Source organism: Radiomyces spectabilis (genome assembly GCF_025331425.1).
Source record: "Radiomyces spectabilis strain NRRL 2753 chromosome Unknown BYT42scaffold_3, whole genome shotgun sequence".
Classification (NCBI taxonomy): Eukaryota; Fungi; Mucoromycota; class Mucoromycetes; order Mucorales; family Radiomycetaceae; genus Radiomyces; species Radiomyces spectabilis.
In genome coordinates this window covers 449,653-469,644 of record NW_026251928.1, presented here as the reverse complement: position 1 = coordinate 469,644, position 19,992 = coordinate 449,653, and the positions used below count along the sequence as shown (strand labels likewise).

The window sequence follows — 19,992 nt, the reverse complement described above, 5'->3', positions numbered from 1 at the left end:
CTTTTTTCGACGATATCATCTTTACGGCAGCACCGTTTTACCGCAGCTATCATTTTCGGCAGGAGTTTTTTTTTGGGGGGGGGGCACAAAAGTTGCACATATTTCGAGCATTGAGTGCAGAGAAACAGTCACATTCAACTTCAGCAACGGTTCTTTTGTGCACCTCGAGCTGCCGCTTTTCAGTACCTTTACCTATACCATGTCACGCCGACCGTTGGATGAGGAATACATCAACATTGACGATAGCTACGATGGCCAGCATGATGAGGAGACGGGCAAAGGAGGCTATTCTTGGGAAGAAGAATACAAACGCAGTTGGGATGTCCTGCAGGAAGACGCTGAAGGTCGATTAAGTAGTGTAGTTGCTCAATTACAACAACAGCGTAAAAGACGAAGGTAAAAAAAAAGGATGGGGGGAATTAATGCCGCAGATCAATTGTCGTTGACATCTTGCTTACCTATTTTCAATGTTAATGTCATGAATTCGATAGATTGCTGAAGGATACGGCTATTATTCAGCGTGGCATTATTCGACACTTGTTTCTCGTTATTGATCTTTCTGATGCCATGAATGAAAAAGATCTACGACCGAGTCGACTTGAACTGACATTGACGTATGCGCAGCAGTTTGTCATTGAATTTTTTGATCAGAACCCCATTTCCCAGCTGGGGATCATCGTGACACGAGATGGCATTGCGGAAAAACTGACAGAATTGAGTGGCAATCCAAGCGATCATATTCGCGCTTTGAAAGCGAAAAAGAACAACGAAACAAGTGGTGAACCGTCTCTACAGAACGCATTACAACTCGCTAGATCAAGCATGGTGGGTGTACCAAGTCACGGATCAAAGGAGATCCTTCTGATCTTTGGCGCTCTTACAACCTGCGACCCAACCGATATCTACGATACCATCGATCTGTTGCAAAAAGAAATGATTCGAGTCAATATTGTTGGTCTTGCAGCCGAAGTCCAAATTTGCCGTGTGCTGAGCCAGAAAACAAAAGGTAAACTTGAACAAAACACATAGTAGATAGTATATCATGATGAACAAATGATGATAGCGCTGGTATATGTAAAGAGTATCCTAACCAGTATTGACGTTTTCCTGAATAATTTGATAGGATCATACGGTGTCATTCTGAACGAAGCTCATTATAAAGATTTATTATTTGAATGCGTTCCTCCACCGGCCGTGACTCCTAATAAGAACTCTTCGAATTTGGTAATGATGGGATTCCCGAGAAAACAAACGGAAGACCACGCGACATTCTGTGTATGGTAAGTATTTTTTTTCTTTTTTTTTCGATTTGTGCATATTGTTATTGCATGCGTTTCATGTTTCATACTTTTAGTCATTCGAAACTCACGACGGGTGGCTATATTTGTCCGCGGTGTCGCTCCAAAGTGTGCGAATTGCCCAGTGATTGTGATGTTTGTGGTTTGACGCTGGTTTCGTCGCCGCATTTGGCTCGTTCATACCACCATTTGTTCCCTGTGGATAATTTTGACGAAATCAGAGGTGGCAGGTACGTGATTCCTTGGCGCGCACCCCCCCAAAAAAATGAATAATGCAAGTTTGTGATGATTGTTTTGACGGAAACTTTTTGATTTTTTGGTAGCGGACATGCATCGCACTGTTTTTCTTGTTTGACACCTTTTGAGATAACCGATGTGGCAAGTGGACAACAGCAGACACAACAGTTCTCATGTCCAAAGTGCAAGCACGAGTTCTGCATGGACTGTGACATTTTCATTCACGAAGTGCTTCACAACTGTCCTGGATGCTGGGGTAGCGATCCCAGCGAAAAAGTCAAAGCCATTGAACAAAGCACAGGAGCCGTTTCTGTTTCTTCTTAGGGTCGAAGTCATGCATTGGCACACTGGAGTCTCACACAATAAGGTCCACGCACGATCTTGTTAGGATTGACCGACATCAAAACAAGAATGTACAGGCTTCTCTTGTTTTTCGCAACGTGACTTGACCATAGCACTTTTTTCTTCTCATTTTTTCCTCCTTTCTCCTCGACTTACCGTTTGAACATCGTTCGACCCCCCGTTTCTCCGTTTTCTTTTCTGTACACACTTTGGTCCTCAGAGTCCGCCCCCCTTTTTTTTTTGATATCACTGATTATGCGTTATATCCGTTGAGACTACGACTATAAAACCCAATAGATTGTCACTTCACTTGCAGCATTCGCCATTTTATTGAATTCTTTTTCTTTTATTACATATTCACATGTTGGAGCATTTACCTTCAGAAATAACGTGGCATATCCTATCATTTCTTCACGTTCGAGACCTTGCATCGCTTCGATTGATTTGTAAGCGCTTGCAAGTACTCTGCGACTACCCTGCGCATTGGCGACATGTCACCCTCATACCGGAAGTCAGTGGTTCACTATCGTCAAAACTGTCACCATGCCATTCTCCATCATTATGGCAGCTTTCAGAATTGCGATCGATCATTGCTCCTCATCGCATGCATATTCGATCCATTCATATTTGGGGTGTGCGCGATACTATTGTTCGTTATCTATTAGAACAATGTCCTCTGTTGGAAAAGTTATCACTGTGTAGCTGGACGACGTTATCCGATCATGCGTTCAAGTTGCCATTGCCAAGACGGCTCCGACTCCGACATCTCGAACTCATCAGTCGATCCGCCACAAGTTATGTGGCCATGGATTCCAACTGTCTAGGACGACTTTTCACCATGTGTCCCGATCTGCAAAAATTAGTTTTGACATGTCCAAGCCATATCCGCGCACAAACGCTTGTGAAGCAATTTAAACGTCATCGACCGAGTGAGTTGATGATTCTAACCATGATTGTCCAGCGTGAATGGCCAGAAAACTTGGAATCCGACATTTTAGCTGCATGCCCGGGATTAAAGCAATTATGTCTGCAGCAATGCATGCTGCCCGCTCCTGTTTCTGACGTCCTGCCGAAACTTACATTGGAGTCTCATTAGATACTGAAGGATACATTGTATATATTGTTTTTTTTTTATACCAATCTCTCTTTTCTTTTATCATCTCGCATAGCACAGAAAATACACTTTCATCAGCGATGAAAAAATAACATTCTTCATGACCTCCTTTGTCTTATGCATAAATTATGGTAAAATGCAGCTAAATTGATGATAATGAACCTCTTGCAGCATTTACGTTTTTTCTATATCTCCTTTTTTTGCTATTGCACCTTTATACTTTTTCAGCAAACCTGTCGAGCTCGACGAAATAGTCCAACATTATGATCCAGATACTGGCGAGCAAAGTCAAAGATACTGCTTGGTACAGTTGGATGAAACCCTTGATTGGGAAATGCAACAAAATAAGGCATTGGGGATTCCCATTTACGGCAAGATTTCCGCTTTACTTATTGCATGAAGGGTGTCATAACAAATACTGTAGATGCTTTTCTAAAAAATGATTCGCGCCAGATAAAGAGGGCTGCACATTATTTGACACAAACAGGGGCGAGACTTTCTTCCATTTTCGCAAAACCGTAATTTGATGAAAAGCAAATGTGGCTAGAAAGACACCGCGCATTTTGTTTAGATTCATCATCGTCAGATAGGTCACTGCGTCAAAAGATTATTGCTTCCAACCCAAATAAGTCTTTGATCTAACAGCTGCAGGCTCTGACAGAATTCTGTGAGGTTATCACGGTATTAAATCCTTTAATAGCACCATTTTCTCCTGATATATTCCTCGATCATCATCGGCTTCTGTTGAAAATACACCTTTCTAAAAGCGGATTCTAAATCAACATGTTCTGCGAGAGAAAGAGAACACCCAACATTTACTTGCATTATCTCATTTTTGTCATACCAAGACAAATTAAGAGACGGCTTGAAGCCTTTGATGGGAAACGAATCCAAAGTGTTTCTATTATTTATTTACAGGGGAATAAAGCGTCCTTCTTGGCTGCTTTGCTGAGCAAGTTCAATGATGCGGATGCAAGCAGCGCCATGTTCAGGCTTTACTCGAAGATGGTTAGGGTCCTTTTTAAGGATGGCCTCGCCGACGTTGTTGTAGAACGACAAGTAATCGCCCTTTTGAGTTTCAATCTTTCCTACCCAATGAAGACCATCCACGTCGGTGTTCACGCAACCCCATCGTGCCTCGTCTTCCACACCATAGCCTGCACTGCTGGGAGTGAGTCCGTTCTTCAGCTGTTCCTCCTGAACGTCAAGATGGTGCTTGATAAAGGCACCGTTCATACCACGTAAAGAGAATCGCAATACAGGCGAAGTACGAGCCAACATACTGGATCGAAGAAAGGCTTTGTGGCCTTCATATTCCAAAATGATGGTAAAGTCATCAATGACATTGCACTCCTTCAGTTGACGTTGGTTCGAAATAGTGGCAAAGACCGATTTGGGAAGACCGAAAAGATCCAAAGCTACACTACCATGGTTAGATAAAAAGAAAAAAGAACCCTCCCATCTTTTCAAAAATTTAATTTCCCAAGACACATTGTCTGACCCATGCAACCTCCAAAGGAGCTGTATCTTTTTACCTTGATCAATCAAATGCGCACCAAGATCGTAAAGCATACCAGAGCCGGGCTGATCGTCCTTCTCTCGCCAGCCGGCTTTGGAAAAGTTGCGGAATCGATCGAAATGAGACTCGTACTCGACCAAGCGACCGAGTTGGCCGCCAGCAAGCAACTTCTTCACCGTCAAGAAATCGCCATCCCAGCGTCGGTTCTGGTACACGCTACAAACTTTGCCGGTGTCTTTGGCGACCTGAACCAACTCTTCGGCTTCTTGGGATGTAATAGTGAAAGGTTTTTCCACCACCACTATTATTTATCATGTAAGCCCATCAAAAGGTCGGCACAAACGTTTTGTTTTTACTTACCGTTCTTGCCCTTCAGCATGGCTTCCTTTGCCAAGGAAAAGTGGGAATCGTTGGGCGTGGTAATGACCACAAGGTCAATATCATTCTGACCGAAAAGTTCCTCGGCGCTTTTGACCACTTTAACGCCGGGATAGGCTTGCGCGCTCTTATCACTGTGGCGTTCCACCACCGCCGATAAATGGAGATAAGGAGAGGATACAATCAAAGGGCAATGGAAGGTGCGGGACGAAAATCCTAGGACAAAGTCAATAGACGGCATCTATCAAGATATGAAAATGACCTACCAAAGCCAATGACGCCAACGTTCACCTTTGCTGAACTCATATTATCAAAAGTAATAAAGATTTGAAAGAAACAAGAGAGAAAAACGAATAAAGAGAAGGAAGACAAAACGTTATTAAAATCTTACTCAGCGCATCGAATTGAGACTATTCGAATAACGACCCGAGCGGGGAATGGACGCTTCAAACCCATCCCACTAACAAAAAAAAATTCAGAATTTTCCCGCAAATGCTGCTGGGAAATAAACGGCAACCTGAACAAAGATTTCGTAAGCAGAAAAATAAACACGACAGCACAGCAGCGTTCACATCATGGTTAAAAACTTATTATATGCTTGTCCTCTTTTTTGATTCTTATTAAAACATTCTCAGCCTTGTATTGCTTTGATTTTGTTTGACTTTTTTGTGATTTTCCTTGCTACATTTGTTAAAAGTGACTTTTGATTGTTTCTCTTGACTTAATGACTAAATCTGGGAATTTATCGTTTCTTTCCTACACGCGGTTTCACATCTTCTTCCTTTACAGCATGTAAGAAAATCTTGTTGGGATTGGTCGGAAGAGCATGCTTATAGCCCTGCAGTAAAAAAACAAAAACGGGATTAGTTACACTCTGTGCGTCAATCAATTCTCTTTTAATTCCTTACCTTGGACCAGTCATAGCTAACAGCATAAGCAAAGATCGTACCGTTACGGTTAAAGGTGGTACACGGAATGGTGCCACCAGCATTACCGAATGGCTTCAGTCGCTGTTTAGAATCCTTATCCCAGAAACTGACCGTGCCATCCGAGCCTGCAGTAGAGAAAGTGCCGTGAATAGGATGGAAGCTGATGGCATTGACGGAGAACACGTTTTTGGAATCGTCACGATGACATTTGAATGAGAAATTTTTGCTACATCATATAAGGACAGCATGCGCCATGTCAGACAGTTAGTTGTTCATTGTCTTTTTTTTTTTTTTTTTTTTTTTTTTTGACAGCATGATAAATTAAAAATAAACGTCACTTACGATTGATCTTTATCCTCCACATATTGAATACCGACTCTGCCTTCAATGGAGCCGACAGCATAACCCTTGCCTTGGGTGAAGCAAGACACAACTCGTGTTTGCCATTTCAATGGCGAGATATTTTTCTATTCAAAATAAAATGTGATTTAGCATGAAGTGTCTACTGATCGTTGACAGAAAATTAAAAGTACCTTGAAGATCACGGTGGGGTTGTTTAAGTCAAAGATACATATGTGTTTCTCGGCTGTGCCGACCACCATCAAGGGGCCTTGAATATCCATGGTATAACAACGATCGGGAAGGGCTACAGTGCCAATAGGGGTAGGGGAACGCAAATCCCAATACTTGACAGTCTTATCCCAACTGCCCGTGGCCAGGATACCCTGATCGAGGAACTTTGCACATTTGATAGGTTCGTCGTGCTGCGCAACTTGGGTGGTTTGACCTGTCGTAATGTCGAACATGCGACCCGCTTTATCGGCACCACCACTCACTAATTTCGTGCCATCCTTTTTTTTCACGCGACATGGTAAGTTACTCCCACTTCATTGCAAAGCCATTTAAATGGATCCCCAAAAGAGAAAACAAGAAAAAAAAAAACGTACTTTGCTCCATGTCACGCACAATGCAGGAGCTTCGTGGCTGAATGATGCTTTTGGAATGGTTTGACCAGAGGGTTGAACTTCGTATATCCGCACCTGTTAAAATGAAAAAAAAAGAATCATGTTAGTAACATGCCATGCGACGACAAAATGGAAGGGCGTCATAGTGTGTGCATAGTTTTCTACATTGACTTGCCTGGTTATCCCAAGAGGAAACACCGAGAAAATCAGCTTGAGAGGAAAAGCTGATATCAGAAATACCGTCCGTAGGCGGTGAAGCGACCTAAAAAATCAAGACAAAAAAAGTAAAAAGAACCCATGGTCAGTTGGACAGCTTATGCATTCCATCGGTAAAAACGTAAGATTGACGGAGCGTCAACAAGGACAACGTAAAAAAAAAAGGGCGTTTCAAACAGTTCAATGGTGTGAATCACGTCTTTTCCTTTTCTTTTTGTTGACCACTGTTGCAAACACTTGCCTCGAAATCTTTGGGATCCATGGAAAAAGTGTGAGTGAATCAACGCTTTGGGCTGTTCAGTGACAAAGAGCGAAAAATATATAACAATCGCACGCGAATGATGGCCAAAGGCCCGCCGATTCCTCCTGGAACAATGAAAAAAAGCCGTCACATTGTTTAAAAGACAGACCTCGCAGCTACTGCGGAGCTGCCCTTGTTGTTCAACAAATGCCAGGTCGCGTGATTCTGAAAAAAAAAGAGTTCAGATCGGCTACGCCCACAATCGATGACTTTTTGTAGTTCGTCATATAAACTTTTTTTTTTTAATTCAATCTTCATTTCGTGTAGCAACTGTGACTTTTTTACTGATTTCCCTTTTTCCGTCTCGACAAGGTGACCAATACGTTCGTTTTTTTCCAAACTAAGGACTTATTGCCTGAAATGGGGAACAGCCGCAGTAACTCCACTTCTTTCCCAATGGCGTAACCTGATCCCTGCTGCGCCGCGTATCTCCGTCCATGCCTTGGCAGGAAAATGAACATCATCGCAAGATGACACAAAAAAAACACAAATATAAGAGTCAATTACTGGTTTTCCTCATTTGTGCCACTCGCTTGTTTTTTTTTTATCTTCTTCTTCCCGCTGGTATACTTTCTGGCGTCATGGTAGCAGACATACCGGTTAGTTTTTGGCCTGCGGCATCTACTGCGGTTATCGCCTGCCTAAGTGGTATCATGTTATCCGTTCAACGTGGAAGCCATCACAAGTCCAAAATCGCTCTTGCTACAACTGATGACGGCAACAAATACGCTGTTCCCCTCAAATTCGACGAGCAGTTTGATCCAAGCGTCCCCTTTACAGATCAACACCGACTCACGCGTCTTAACTTTGGCACTTTGGTTCTCCTCAGTTTGACCGCTTATGATCTGTTTCTTGGTGTCAACGCTTTCTCCAAAACGGATGCTCACTCTTATCTTTTGATTGCACAAGCATTGACAGTGGTATCTTGGACCTACATTTTCACCTTGACTCTGGTATCTCGATGCTATCGTCTACCAAACGCTTGGGGATGGGTCCTCAACGTCCATCTTTTCATACTATTCTCTGTGATGTTTTGTGGCAATCTCTACCAGTGGTTTGAGACGCTACGTTCAACGGTACAAGTGAGCTGGATGCAAGCCATCAAGAGCATTCTGAGCGTCTTTATCGGCATGGATATGGTGTACACAACCGGCAGCACGGAGCGAAGCTCGCCTTATGTGGATGAAAATGATCGCAAGGTAGTGGCCTACGATGTAAGCTCGATTTTCAGTTATTTGTATTTCAACTGGATCACCCCGGTCGTCATGATGGTCTATCGCAAGAAAGAAGTCACTGACGACGACTTGCCCGCTTTGCCCCCGTTATTTCGAGCCTACAACCTATTCTATATATTCAAAATGCACAACAGCAAGAGTCTCTTATGGCGCATCGTCCTCACCAACAAAAAGCCATTTGTTATCCAAGCCGTACTGGCCGTGCTGGTGGCAACATGCAATTATATACCTCAATACTTTATGAATCGAGTGCTCGTGCTGCTTCAGGATACCGATGCCGACCATCGGGATAACGATTTCACTCTGAAAGGTTTCTTATTGGTGACAGGTTTATCCCTCACCGTTATCTTGATCGGAATCATGGACAGTCACATGTGGTTTTGGTGTAAGTTTTGATACGCAGTGGGACAGCCCAGTGCAGACAAAGGAAAATTGAATTGGATTTTTTTGCTAGCTTCATCCAACGTTTTGGTGCGTTCGAGAGCCATGTTAAATATCGAAATTTATCACAAGACCCTGAGACGACTGAACACCGCGTTTCAGTCGAGTGAGGATGACAAGGAGGACGATCAGAAGAAAAAGGAAACCGACGACGATCAAAATAACAAGGAAGCAGATACAAACGAGGACAACGCATCCACAGGAACTATCGTCAATCTGATGAGCACGGATTCCAGCCGTGTTTCAGAGTACGCCACCTGGTGGTTTTTTTGGGTCGAGTCGCCTATTGAACTGGCTGTGGGAATCACTTTTCTGTATCAGCTCCTGGGTGTTTCGTGCCTCTTGGGTCTACTTGTCATGGTGGTCACGTTGCCTCTCAACCATTTCAGCGCCAAATTGTTTGCGAGAACCCAAGATCGCTTGATGAGTGCACGCGATAAACGAGTATCTCTCATGAACGAAGCACTTCAAGGCGTACGTCAAATCAAATTTTTTGCCTGGGAGAAAAAATGGGAAAATCGCATCATGAAATCAAGAGCAACCGAATTGAAACACCTTCGTATGACATACATCTGCGATGTCTTGTTCAGTTTCTTGTGGCAAGCGTAAGTTTATCTCGGGTAACACAGTGAACGGGCCAACACCCATTCTTTTTGGATTCGCTTCTCACAGACATGCCACTTAGCACTCCTCTATTGGTCACCATCATTTCCTTTTGGTCGTACACCGCATTGGAGGGAAAGCAACTTACCGCACCTGTAGCGTTTACGGCTCTCGTCGTTTTCAATGAACTGCGCTTTGCACTCAATGTCATTCCCGATCTCTTTATCGAGCTTTTGCAAGCATTGATTAGGTAAGCTTCGTTGACAAAAGGGGGAAAAAACCAAACGGGGTTCCCTCATTATCGTTTATTTATTTTTTTACCAGTGTGAGACGCATTGAAGCTTATTTGGCAGAAGGAGAAATCACAGCCGTCGTTCCTCAATCTCCCGACGCCCCAATCAATATTCATTTTGAGCATGCCACGGTAGGCTGGTCCACGCCAACGCAGACAACCTCAGATATCGTGCGCCCTGAAACATCGACCGAGTCCAGTTCGACTCATGTTGCCAGTGAAAGTTTCATCCTCAAGGATATCACAGCACACTTTCCCAACAGTCAACTCAGTTTGATCTCGGGCGCTACGGGTTCTGGTAAGACCCTCATGATGCTCAGTCTTTTGGGAGAAACGGTCATTATTAGCGGCACCGTGGCCAGTCCTCGACATGCCGTATTGGAAACAGTAGACGACCATTTCATGTCGATCGAGAAGATCCCCGCCGAGGAATGGATTCTAGATCACGCCGTCGCCTACGTATCACAAACACGTAAGTAGGCAACACACAATTGCTCCGTATGGAGAACATGTGTACTAATTTTGATCTGATGTAAATTACAGCATGGCTGCAAAACGCATCGATCCGCGACAACATTTTGTTTGGCCTCCCATACGATGAACAACGCTATACCGACACACTGTATGCCTGTGCACTTGAAAAAGATCTGGAGATCCTTGAAGATGGCGATATGACCGAAATCGGAGAAAAGGGTATCACCTTGTCCGGTGGCCAGAAAGCTCGTGTGTCCCTTGCACGCGCCGTTTATTCTCGGGCAAAAAATGTACTCATGGACGATGTTCTCAGTGCCGTTGATGGTAAAATTATTGGATTCCATCCCCTTGAAATATTGAGTATTGCCGGCAAATATGTTGACATGAACGTTCTATAGCCCATACCGCCAAGCATGTCTATGATAAATGTCTCACGGGACCTCTGATGCAAGGCCGTACACGCATCCTTATTACTCATCAAGTCAAATTATGTTTATCCGGAAGCGCATACATTGTCCATCTCGAAGGCGGCCGCGTAGGTGTTTCAGGTTCGCCTGCTGAACTTCGACAGTCGGGCCAGCTCGCCTCCATTCTTGACAGCGAAGAAACGGAGGATTCGACAGCCACTGAAAATCCAATTGAAGACACTATCTATAACCCCGAATCCGAAACGCCACGAAAGCGCAACGATAAAACCAAGAAATCTCCGCGAGTTCTTGTGGAAGAAGAAAGTAAGCCAGCCAGCCAGCAGCCAGCAGCCGCTGATGCAGATTCAGCTTTGTCTAATATCAGTGGTTCTTTTTACTAGCACGCGCTACAGGTACTGTAAAGTGGCGTCTGTACACGTTATACTTTAAAACCGTGGGCAAAACTATGTTTTGGTTGATTCTGGCTGTCTTGATTTTCGGTGCTCGCGGTTTGGATATCGTGGAACGATGGTGGCTGAAGCAGTGGGCTGAAGCGGCTAGTGCAAATGCTTTGGAAATGATTAGAACACATATCAATGCGTACATGCCCGCTCACAACGCTCCACCCGTGTATTCCTTGATGGTCAAAGACACAATCAATGTAATGGAGGACCGTCCGGCCGACTACAATCTCAACTATTACCTCGGTATGTATGCCTTGATTCTATTGTCCAATATCGTCGTAAGCACAGTCCGCTTCGGTTTCTTGTATTGGCGAACATTGGGTGCGAGTCGAAAGTTGTATGGTGACCTGCTTCGACGCGTGTTGCGTGCGCCGCTGCGTTTCTTTGATACCACACCGATTGGACGTATTTTGAATCGATTTTCCAAGGACTTTGACACCATCGATTCCACGATTCCCATGGATATGATCAAACTTATTATTCAATGGATTGCCGTGGTCTCTTCCTTGTTGACGGTGGCTGCCGTTCTTCCGGTCTTTGCTATTCCCATGCTCGTCGTTGTCGCAGCCAATATCGCCATTGGCAGAATCTTCATCTCCGCTTCTCGTGAACTCAAGCGTATGGATTCCGTGACACGGTCACCCTTATTTACGCACTTTACCGAAACCATTGTGGGTATCTCCACCATCCGGGCTTTCGGAGCCACACAACGGTTTATGCAAGAAATGCTGCAAAAGATTGACAAGAACGCTCGTGTCTTTTGCTTCGCGTGGCTCGTGAACCGATGGATGGCTACTAGACTTGCGACTATTGGTGCTTGCGTCAATTTCATCACAGGTATGCTGATTATCTTGAATGTGGACAAACTCGACGTTTCCTCGGCCGGTTTCTGTTTCAGTTTCGTCATGGCATACAACTGGGAGGTAGGACATTCTTCAATTTAAAAAACATCTGTATCATGATCGCAGTGACTAAAAAATTGGTTCAGATGTTTTGGGCTATTCGACGCTACACCAGTATGGAAATGAGCTTCAATTCCATGGAACGTGTGGTAGAATTTATGGAGATTGAGCAAGAAGCACCAGCTATTACGGAGCTTCGCCCTCCTCCAGATGTAAGTCATCGAAACAGATTTTCATCACGAACAGCTCATTGACATCGGTTGACGAACAGTGGCCTATTCGAGGAGAAATACAGGTGGAGAATCTTCAAGTACGTTATGCAGCCGATCTGGAACCTGTTCTGCATGGAATCTCTTTCCATGTCAATGCCAAAGAAAAGATTGGCGTGGTGGGTCGAACCGGTAGTGGAAAGTCGACGCTTGCCTTGTCCTTTTTCCGATTTGTCGAAGCGACCCAAGGCCGAATTATCATTGACGATGTGGATATTGCCGATATCGGAACAGAAGATTTGCGCAGTAACCTTACCATCATTCCACAAGATCCTACCTTGTTCTCTGGCACCTTGCGAAGCAACATGGATCCGTTTGATCAGTTTACCGATGAAGACATCTTTGCTGCCTTACGTCGCGTCGAATTGTTACCATCGGACGACGCAGAAGTCATCGAAAATGTCAATGCCAACGTCTTTCAGAACCTCGACACGGCCGTCAGTGAAGGTGGCAAGAATTTCTCTCAGGGACAGCGACAACTTTTATGCTTGGCTCGTGCTTTGCTAAAACGTACTACCATTGTGCTGATGGATGAAGCCACGGCCAGTGTAGACTTTGAAACCGATAAAGCGATCCAAAAGACCATGACCACCGAGTTTGCCGATTGTACCATTCTATGTATTGCCCATCGACTTCACACCATTATTGGATATGATCGTATCCTCGTTTTGGACGCAGGGAAAATCATTGAATTTGCAAGGTAAGTTGTATATTCTGGGGCTTGTTGTACCTTACTAATAATCACTTTTCCATTCTCCTAGTCCTTTGGAGTTGATCAATGATTTCACCTCTGCGTTTCACAAGATGTGCAAGAACTGTGGTGAATTCGAAAATTTATTGGCTCTTGCTAAATCCACACATGAGCTTGTGGACGTGTCTTGAACAAAACCTTAACTTGACCAAAGAAAAAAAAAAAACTCTATCATTCATTATTTATGTATTCTTTACCATTATAAAAAATTAACATAACCAATAGTCGGTTTATGGAATAAAACTGCGAGTAAACATCGCCATGGGTTGTAAGCTTGGTTAAGCCAGGGCAGTTGGAGAGAGCACAATGGCGGTAAAATAATTATCCTTATAGCACTTTGCTGGGTCAGGGCAAATATTTCGCGCCACGAAGCTTTTTTTTTTCTCTCTCTCTCTCATTGAAAGCCTACCATTCACAGAATGAGCCCTGTACCGAGATCGACTCCCTTCTGGATGCGTGCGTGGTTCGTTACCACATCGCTTATTGTGCTTTGGGTAAGCTGGCTACATGATGTTTGTCGTTAATTACAAAGGTCACTGACGTTTGGATGAAAGGATGCTGCTTACTGCTTGCTCAGGTAAATCAAGCATTACTAACCGTATCTACTTAACAAAGAATGATAAGCTTATGCTGGGACCGTTAGACCTCACAGCATGGAAGGTGGTAAATATTTCGTCTTTTTCTCGCCGTATAAGCTTTATGGCACAGTGAGTATCCCTCTTTAGCCTTCTTGTTGCATTGATGTTGTGTCTCACGCTATTGTATTTCATGCAAGGTGGATAAATTATACGGCCCCGAGGCTATTGAAGACAACAATGGGTTTACCGGTGCTCAAGGTACACCATGATAGGATATAGAGGCAACGATGGCGGCATTACTGACAGTCATGTCGCTGTAGCTTTCATGAACTTGATCGAAATTTCTCTTGGCCTCTTGTTTGTCCGCATGGTGGGCAACAAGAACTATACACAGGGTCAAGCTAACCTGGTGGGCTTTTCCGCTTCCATTCTCACGCTTGCCAAGACAATCCTGTACTGGCTTATGGAAGTCTTCTCTGCTATGGAACATACCAAGCACAATGATTGGATGACTTGGATCTTTTTGTGGGTGGTAAGTGAAGCTGATCCGGGAGGGGGATGGTCATCATGTCGTGACCGAGCCTATGTAACTTTTTACGTTTTAGATCCCCAATGGCATTTGGCTGGTTGTTCCTTCCATTATCTCTTTGAATTTGGGACGCGATCTTTTCCAACGTCTGGAACATGGTAAAACCGAGTAATGATACAAGGTGTCTTGTCATTTCATTCTTTTATTTATGGTGTTGTATTGAACAATTCGACCGTAAAGTCATTGATCATTCGAATAAATTAATGAGAGTTTAATGCTTTAGAGGTACTCCTGTATTTTTTACTCACTTTTGACCTGAATTGATGTATAAAAGACATGTTCATAAAGTGGCGGATATAAAATGAAAAAAAAAGGAAACCACAGATTCGATTTGAGGGAAGATCGGTATGATGACACTTACGAAATTAGTTCTTCCGCGAGCTCCTTCTTTCTTTCAATGTCTTCAATTTCTAACGACAGACTTTGAATTGATTTTCCAACTCATCCAATCGAGCCTTCTTTGCTACGCGGTCCTCTTCTAGGAGCTGAAAACCGTCTTCGAAGGCCCTAATCAATCAAATAAACGTAGTAAATATAAGATTCGACAAAATATGTGCATTGAGCTTTGGGATTTGCGTACCTTTTCCAGCCTGTTTTCGTTGTTACCTGTGGGCTTCCTATTCCTTGAGATTGATATCCCGGAGATTCAGAGCTTACTCGTCGTCGCGAGGTATGCAAGAAACGGTCCTTATCAACCGGGCTGTAAGTGGTTTCAATGCAATTCTTGCGTGTTGGTCTGACAGCATAGATTAATCCGTCGATAGTCAAGCCCGTTGAGCGATATGTTTTGTAGAAAACAGAGGCCATGTCATGGCTGGCAAAGTGTAAAAAAGCAACACTACAGCAAAGATGAGAGAGCACTCTATTTATTACTTTTAATCGCCACCTTTGTAATCGAAAATGACCTTGCTTCTTGTTTGGACGATACGCATAGACATGAGCTTCGTTGTAGAAGTTAAATGAACCTGCTTACGCAAGCTTTTTTTTTTTATTATTATTATTTTGTTGGCTTCCTGCGCATTGCAGCTAATGCTTTGACGCCTCGGAGGCAGGAGATAAAAAAAACTTCCCGTATTACCGCCGTAAGTTTACTGTCCTTTCTCACTTTGTTGTAAGGTATCAAAACAATCTTCTTTTGTTTGATTCTTCGGAGTTCTGCTCTATTCCCACCCCCTTTTTTTAACTGTACATCGCAGCTGATGCCATGATAATTCTCACAGCATTTCCCAAAAAGACGGTTTCAACGACAGTCCATCAAAAGAGTCTATAAAATGGATATACCACCGCGTCAGCCAAAGTTCTTTCCTTTTCGCCGAACCTCCATACTACTTTTCAAGGTCACCTTTCTCTCCGAGGTGGTCTTTTTTTTTTCTTTTTTGCAATGAACTGAAGGTGAGCTCAAGGCTGTTATCCTTTAAGAATAGAAATTTGTAATACTAAATATGATTTTCATATAATAGTTTATTCGACTGACCGAAAAATAGCAAATAAAGAAAAAACAGCTCCCTCCGCTACCAGAGTCCAGTAGCAAAAGTTGCCCGTTTCTAGCGGTAAGGATTGTTTATCGCATTAAGGAATCCAGTTACATCACGCAGTATCCGAATATCGTTCAACCCGTTATTTTTACTCATTTTCTTTCGTCCGATCGCACAACCGCTTATTTTCCGCAGCCAAACGCATCCCCAACATTCCCACTCACAAAGACTGCTTTCTATTTTTAACCAATGAGGAAATGGGTAGGAACAGCCACTACTCCTTCCACGTATCATGCATGTTGACGCCCTCACAACATCATGATACCACACCCATATTTAGTTCCTAAAAAATATATAAAGATAGGGAAGGTTCCTTCTCTTTCTCTTTACTCTTATCCTTCGGGCCCAATCCTTCAGGACTCACGTCCTTTGGGAATCACTCTCTTTGGGGATCATTATTCTACCCCTTGGGCATGTTTCCTCAAGGGCTCTTTAAAAAGAGAAAAGAAAATGAAAAAAATGGGATTATGCTGTGGGAAATTAAAAAAAATAATTTCACTTCCTTTTTTTGGGAGCGCTCGTAGTTGGTATTTTTTGGTGGCCACTTTTTTACGGATATTTGTATTTCAAATTTCAATAAATCGCCCTTCGTTATTTCTTTAACTGTTTTTTTTTTTTTTTGGTATTGTAAAGCCTTCTATATCCTCAGTAACCGCTCATCTGTGAATTCTTTGTGGCGTGGCAAACGTTTTCCAGTGGAATGACGTTAATTTTGTCGTTCCCTTTTCTTTTTTGATGAAACTTTTAAGATTTTATACTATGACAAACACTTTATTCCCAATATGCGAATGGGCAACCTTTTCGATGAGCATGGTGAAAGAGCTCATAACCAGTGGAAGGTGCCTTGCCGAAATTACGGGTCCAAACATTGTGCTTGAAACAGTAATAAGCTGCCAGACTTATGTGGCCAATAAACCTGCTGAAAAGAATATTGTGGAGAAAGAGGTTTAAGGAAACAGAGACTTTCAACGCTAAACCTGCTAAATCAGCAGTTTACGAGACTTGTACAGACAAATAAATAGAGGAACCTATTGAGAGAATGATTGATAAGCCTGAGGAGAAAGGAAATATCACTAAACTTACCAAAAAACTCTTAGTTAACCTATGTGTCTCGAAAAGATAATATAGAAAATACTACTCTTCATGAAAACGAAGTTGAAGAATGTGTTAGAGGCTCCAAAAGGCCACGCTTTACAGTATTTCGTTTTTCATGCAGTATAAAAATAATGACCCCCTTTTTTCCCTTCGCGCCTTCAAAAGCTGCGCAGTCGTGAAATAAACGATGAATGATATGGAGACAACAACAACCTCAATACCTTCGAAGACACTATGGAAAGAGCACCAATCGAGTTCACAATTACGTCTGGCGAAAATAAAAAATATGGTACGAGAGAAGATACCCTCGACTAGGCTTGCAGTGCGTTTCTCATGCAAAACAGCGGATATTTCGCGGCAACATTTTAATGGAATCAGATCAGCGATGCATCGGTGTTCAAAGTCATTCACCCGACCGCTGCAATGATACCACAACAAGAAAAAATTGCATAGCTACGTCAAGAAATCGTTATTCTCGGGCACTCTGGCCTGGTCCTTTGGGATACTGATATACTGGCGCAATATGTCAATGATCATTAGGGCGAAACTGAGATGCGAACTCTGATTTCATAGCCATTTAATTCAAGGAGAAAGAGAAACAAGGGTATGAAAAAAGATGAAAGGACTTGTTTATTCAGACACTAATGACAATGGAATGAATACCATGATGCAGGTGCATCTTTGGATCAAGACAATTATAACTGTAGTATTACATGTGGAAGGGACAGACTTGAAACATGAAGATGTTACGCTTTCTGCAGTCCTTTTTCGGTTATCCATTGCTGCAATGTCTCGGGGTCGATCTTCTTGCGTGGATTGTGTTGGAAGACGATGTCCATTTCCTCAAGGGTATACCCTTTGGTTTCGGGATAGCTGATATAAATATGAAGAGCCATAAGAAAGTTGAAAGCTGCAAAGAGCATGTATAAACCGTAGTGAATCTTTTCCATGAGGATAGGAACGATAAAGTTGAGTAACCAGTTGAAGAACCAGTTGGCGGCGGTGGAAAGTGAAACCGCCAAAGCACGTACGCGAAGGGGGAAAATTTCGGCAGGATAGATCCATCCGAGCGGACCCCACGTCGTGGCAAAAGTGGCGACAAACAAGTAGATGCATGCAACAACGCCCTTGGATTCCGAAGGATTATTTAAATAGACGACGGATTTCCCTGTATTTGGATCAAGCGACCACTGTCCGGTACTCAAGATGCCGCCTACCGTCCACAGAAACACAGACATGCCCAAGGCCCCGAGGATCATGGTAGGTCGGCGACCCCATTTATCGACAAAAAGAATCGCAGGGACCGTCATGACTACATTGACCACATACGATACGCCCGACGAGACAAGTCGCGCTTCCTGACTGTCGCCAATACCAGCCTGTTCAAAAAGATAGACGACGTAAAACATGATAATATTCATGCCCGTCAGCTGCTGCCATATCTGAAGACACACACCAAGGAACACGCGATAAGCTAAACCTGGCTTGAAAATATCCGCATAACGATGGCTCGCCTGCTCTCTGTCAAACTGAATAGCGGCCTCGATTTCTTTGATTTCCTGGAGAAAAAAAAATCCCATTTACTATTATTACCTGCAGTGTCACAAAACAAATTGATCGGACCAACTTACGATTTGAACTCTTGGATGATCGACGTCACCATGGCCATGAATGTCAGCAAGTACTTTGATGGCTTCATCCATGCGACCTTTATCCGCGAGCCAGCGTGGCGAATGAGGAAACGCCCACATTCCGGCAACTAAAATGAAGGCAGGAACAGACTGGACTGCCCATGGTATACGGAAAGCGGCGGTACCTGGTATAAATTGTGAACCGTATTGAATCCAAAACCTAGAAACCGCGTGAGCGTGTTACAATCCAAAGCCAATCTGCCAAAAACCGCTTTTACTCACGAAATCATGATGCCCCAGGTGATACTCCATTGTTGCACGGAAACGATGCGTCCACGAATTTCTTTGGGGGACACCTCGGATTGGTAGAGTGGAACAACCATGGACGTGATACCAACCGAGATGCCTTGAGAGTGACGCAGAGATCCCCGAACATGAGATTGCGCAAAATAGTCATGAGGATGAATATCTTACCATTAATAACACGTCCTACACACAACAGGGGCACACCGTTCGCCACCGCTTGAAAAAGTGATCCGATGATGAAAAGAGCCGATGCGCCAATCAAAGTAAATTTGCGCGAGTAACGATCGGCAGGGAAGCCAGCACACAAGGCGCCTACAAAGCAGCCTGCACTCAAGGCGCCGTTGATGCCTCCCTGCAACACCGCATCTGGACGGTGAAAGTATTCACGGTATCTAGAGCCGAACCAATGAGAAAAAAAAAATCATCGCTGCTATCCTCATCAAGGTGCCTACTGTTCTGTTCCAATGACGCCAGAGTTCGATCCAATATCGAAACCAAACATGATACCAGCTATTGCTGCAAATCCTCCGATTGCCTACGTCAGGTACCATACATCAGGACAAAATGTACAACTGTGATGAATAGTCCATCCATCTTACATAAATATTCGTAGTGATGTTTTTCATCTTTTAAATAGGGTGAAGATCAAGACATATAGAAAAAAGATGAACCTGAAAAAAAAAAGACAAAGAAAGGGGGAATATTGCCATATTTATTGTATTTGCACCAAAAACCAAATAAAAAGGAAAAATGTTCTCAAACTCATTTTGTCCAAAAGAAGAGTCGCGTTTCGAGGTACTGCATAGGATGGTTATGCACGGTATGTGGAACAAGAAGGCCAAAAAGAAAAAGGGTCAAACATCATAGTGTAGCACGTCGCTTTGGGCTGCCCAAATTCATTACAACAACTGAATAGGGCGTCAGCCGATATCATGCACGACCCTTGGGATCTCACGGTAAAAAAAAGCCTTTATAGGCAATTTCAAGGTAATTTGACACTCCCTCGTGATGGAAAATATTCTTAACTGGAAAAAAGCTGCATCGCAGTGTTGCGCATCCTAACGTCACATAAGAAAAGAAATTTCGTAGTGAGAGCCGCATGTGAATGGGCAACATGGTTA

At 43.4% G+C, this 19,992-nt stretch overlaps 9 protein-coding genes across 9 annotated transcripts; 5 read left to right on the top strand and 4 right to left on the bottom strand.

Annotated features, from left to right (window-relative positions):
• Positions 1-2,197, top strand: BYT42DRAFT_559013 (Ssl1-like-domain-containing protein). The gene is made up of 5 exons (XM_051567063.1): positions 1-396; positions 492-1,006; positions 1,124-1,280; positions 1,355-1,528; positions 1,622-2,197. The coding sequence occupies exons 1-5, from the start codon at positions 200-202 to the stop codon at positions 1,857-1,859; spliced, it is 1,281 nt and encodes a 426-aa protein (XP_051425930.1). The 5' UTR covers positions 1-199; the 3' UTR covers positions 1,860-2,197.
• BYT42DRAFT_559011 (uncharacterized protein) lies at positions 2,198-3,096 on the top strand. Its single transcript, XM_051567062.1, has one exon. It carries the CDS (start codon positions 2,239-2,241, stop codon positions 2,971-2,973), a length of 735 nt encoding a protein of 244 aa, XP_051425929.1. The 5' UTR covers positions 2,198-2,238; the 3' UTR covers positions 2,974-3,096.
• Positions 3,097-3,776: 680 nt separating this feature from the next.
• Positions 3,777-5,294, bottom strand: BYT42DRAFT_559010 (uncharacterized protein). The gene is made up of 4 exons (XM_051567061.1): positions 5,155-5,294; positions 4,871-5,104; positions 4,527-4,811; positions 3,777-4,409 (listed from the first exon to the last, which is right to left on the bottom strand). Exons 1-4 carry the CDS (start codon positions 5,192-5,194, stop codon positions 3,904-3,906), a joined length of 1,065 nt encoding a protein of 354 aa, XP_051425928.1. The 5' UTR covers positions 5,195-5,294; the 3' UTR covers positions 3,777-3,903.
• A 167-nt stretch (positions 5,295-5,461) lies between these two features.
• On the bottom strand, positions 5,462-7,522 carry BYT42DRAFT_559007 (WD40-repeat-containing domain protein). Its single transcript, XM_051567060.1, has 7 exons — positions 7,240-7,522; positions 6,958-7,044; positions 6,765-6,857; positions 6,351-6,668; positions 6,160-6,284; positions 5,797-6,043; positions 5,462-5,726 (listed from the first exon to the last, which is right to left on the bottom strand). Exons 1-7 carry the CDS (start codon positions 7,258-7,260, stop codon positions 5,631-5,633), a joined length of 987 nt encoding a protein of 328 aa, XP_051425927.1. The 5' UTR covers positions 7,261-7,522; the 3' UTR covers positions 5,462-5,630.
• A 261-nt stretch (positions 7,523-7,783) lies between these two features.
• Positions 7,784-13,533, top strand: BYT42DRAFT_527834 (P-loop containing nucleoside triphosphate hydrolase protein). The gene is made up of 10 exons (XM_051565364.1): positions 7,784-8,919; positions 8,989-9,580; positions 9,661-9,828; positions 9,903-10,342; positions 10,414-10,668; positions 10,743-11,075; positions 11,153-12,138; positions 12,204-12,329; positions 12,389-13,086; positions 13,148-13,533. The coding sequence occupies exons 1-10, from the start codon at positions 7,881-7,883 to the stop codon at positions 13,266-13,268; spliced, it is 4,758 nt and encodes a 1,585-aa protein (XP_051425926.1). The 5' UTR covers positions 7,784-7,880; the 3' UTR covers positions 13,269-13,533.
• BYT42DRAFT_559000 (uncharacterized protein) lies at positions 13,516-14,627 on the top strand. The gene is made up of 6 exons (XM_051567059.1): positions 13,516-13,631; positions 13,692-13,714; positions 13,781-13,844; positions 13,913-13,973; positions 14,036-14,247; positions 14,321-14,627. Exons 1-6 carry the CDS (start codon positions 13,557-13,559, stop codon positions 14,414-14,416), a joined length of 531 nt encoding a protein of 176 aa, XP_051425925.1. The 5' UTR covers positions 13,516-13,556; the 3' UTR covers positions 14,417-14,627.
• Positions 14,628-14,714: 87 nt separating this feature from the next.
• BYT42DRAFT_611185 (uncharacterized protein) lies at positions 14,715-15,111 on the bottom strand (the record flags this gene model as incomplete). Its single annotated transcript, XM_051571471.1, has 2 exons — positions 14,715-14,811; positions 14,885-15,111. The coding sequence occupies 2 exons, from the start codon at positions 15,109-15,111 to the stop codon at positions 14,715-14,717; spliced, it is 324 nt and encodes a 107-aa protein (XP_051425924.1).
• Positions 15,112-16,473: 1,362 nt separating this feature from the next.
• On the top strand, positions 16,474-17,005 carry BYT42DRAFT_558996 (uncharacterized protein). The gene is made up of 2 exons (XM_051567058.1): positions 16,474-16,867; positions 16,923-17,005. The coding sequence occupies exon 1, from the start codon at positions 16,575-16,577 to the stop codon at positions 16,788-16,790; it is 216 nt and encodes a 71-aa protein (XP_051425923.1). The 5' UTR covers positions 16,474-16,574; the 3' UTR covers positions 16,791-16,867; positions 16,923-17,005.
• A 536-nt stretch (positions 17,006-17,541) lies between these two features.
• BYT42DRAFT_558994 (general substrate transporter) lies at positions 17,542-19,567 on the bottom strand. The gene is made up of 6 exons (XM_051567057.1): positions 19,471-19,567; positions 19,324-19,406; positions 19,040-19,263; positions 18,848-18,971; positions 18,566-18,785; positions 17,542-18,493 (listed from the first exon to the last, which is right to left on the bottom strand). The coding sequence occupies exons 1-6, from the start codon at positions 19,495-19,497 to the stop codon at positions 17,681-17,683; spliced, it is 1,491 nt and encodes a 496-aa protein (XP_051425922.1). The 5' UTR covers positions 19,498-19,567; the 3' UTR covers positions 17,542-17,680.
• Between the last annotated feature and the right edge of the window lie 425 nt (positions 19,568-19,992).

Coding starts and splice junctions, on each gene's coding strand:
- BYT42DRAFT_559011 (XM_051567062.1), top strand. CDS start 2,239: ATGTTGGAGCATTTACCTTCAGAAATAACGTGGCATATCCTATCATTT.
- BYT42DRAFT_558994 (XM_051567057.1), bottom strand. CDS start 19,497: ATGAAAAACATCACTACGAATATTTAT. Junction 19,264..19,323: donor GGCGTCATTGGAACAGAACA/GTAGGCACCTTG, acceptor GTTCGGCTCTAG/ATACCGTGAATACTTTCACC. Junction 18,972..19,039: donor TGTAGGACGTGTTATTAATG/GTAAGATATTCA, acceptor GTCACTCTCAAG/GCATCTCGGTTGGTATCACG.
- BYT42DRAFT_559000 (XM_051567059.1), top strand. CDS start 13,557: ATGAGCCCTGTACCGAGATCGACTCCCTTCTGGATGCGTGCGTGGTTC. Junction 13,845..13,912: donor CGTATAAGCTTTATGGCACA/GTGAGTATCCCT, acceptor ATTTCATGCAAG/GTGGATAAATTATACGGCCC. Junction 13,974..14,035: donor TGGGTTTACCGGTGCTCAAG/GTACACCATGAT, acceptor ATGTCGCTGTAG/CTTTCATGAACTTGATCGAA.
- BYT42DRAFT_559013 (XM_051567063.1), top strand. CDS start 200: ATGTCACGCCGACCGTTGGATGAGGAATACATCAACATTGACGATAGC. Junction 1,007..1,123: donor GCTGAGCCAGAAAACAAAAG/GTAAACTTGAAC, acceptor ATAATTTGATAG/GATCATACGGTGTCATTCTG. Junction 1,529..1,621: donor GACGAAATCAGAGGTGGCAG/GTACGTGATTCC, acceptor ATTTTTTGGTAG/CGGACATGCATCGCACTGTT.
- BYT42DRAFT_558996 (XM_051567058.1), top strand. CDS start 16,575: ATGAAACTTTTAAGATTTTATACTATGACAAACACTTTATTCCCAATA.
- BYT42DRAFT_527834 (XM_051565364.1), top strand. CDS start 7,881: ATGGTAGCAGACATACCGGTTAGTTTTTGGCCTGCGGCATCTACTGCG. Junction 10,669..10,742: donor TGTTCTCAGTGCCGTTGATG/GTAAAATTATTG, acceptor AACGTTCTATAG/CCCATACCGCCAAGCATGTC. Junction 13,087..13,147: donor AAAATCATTGAATTTGCAAG/GTAAGTTGTATA, acceptor CCATTCTCCTAG/TCCTTTGGAGTTGATCAATG.
- BYT42DRAFT_559010 (XM_051567061.1), bottom strand. CDS start 5,194: ATGAGTTCAGCAAAGGTGAACGTTGGCGTCATTGGCTTTG. Junction 4,812..4,870: donor CATGCTGAAGGGCAAGAACG/GTAAGTAAAAAC, acceptor GATAAATAATAG/TGGTGGTGGAAAAACCTTTC. Junction 4,410..4,526: donor TGCGCATTTGATTGATCAAG/GTAAAAAGATAC, acceptor ATGGTAGTGTAG/CTTTGGATCTTTTCGGTCTT.
- BYT42DRAFT_559007 (XM_051567060.1), bottom strand. CDS start 7,260: ATGGATCCCAAAGATTTCGAG. Junction 7,045..7,239: donor TGGATCCCAAAGATTTCGAG/GCAAGTGTTTGC, acceptor TTGATTTTTTAG/GTCGCTTCACCGCCTACGGA. Junction 5,727..5,796: donor TTAGCTATGACTGGTCCAAG/GTAAGGAATTAA, acceptor TTTTTACTGCAG/GGCTATAAGCATGCTCTTCC.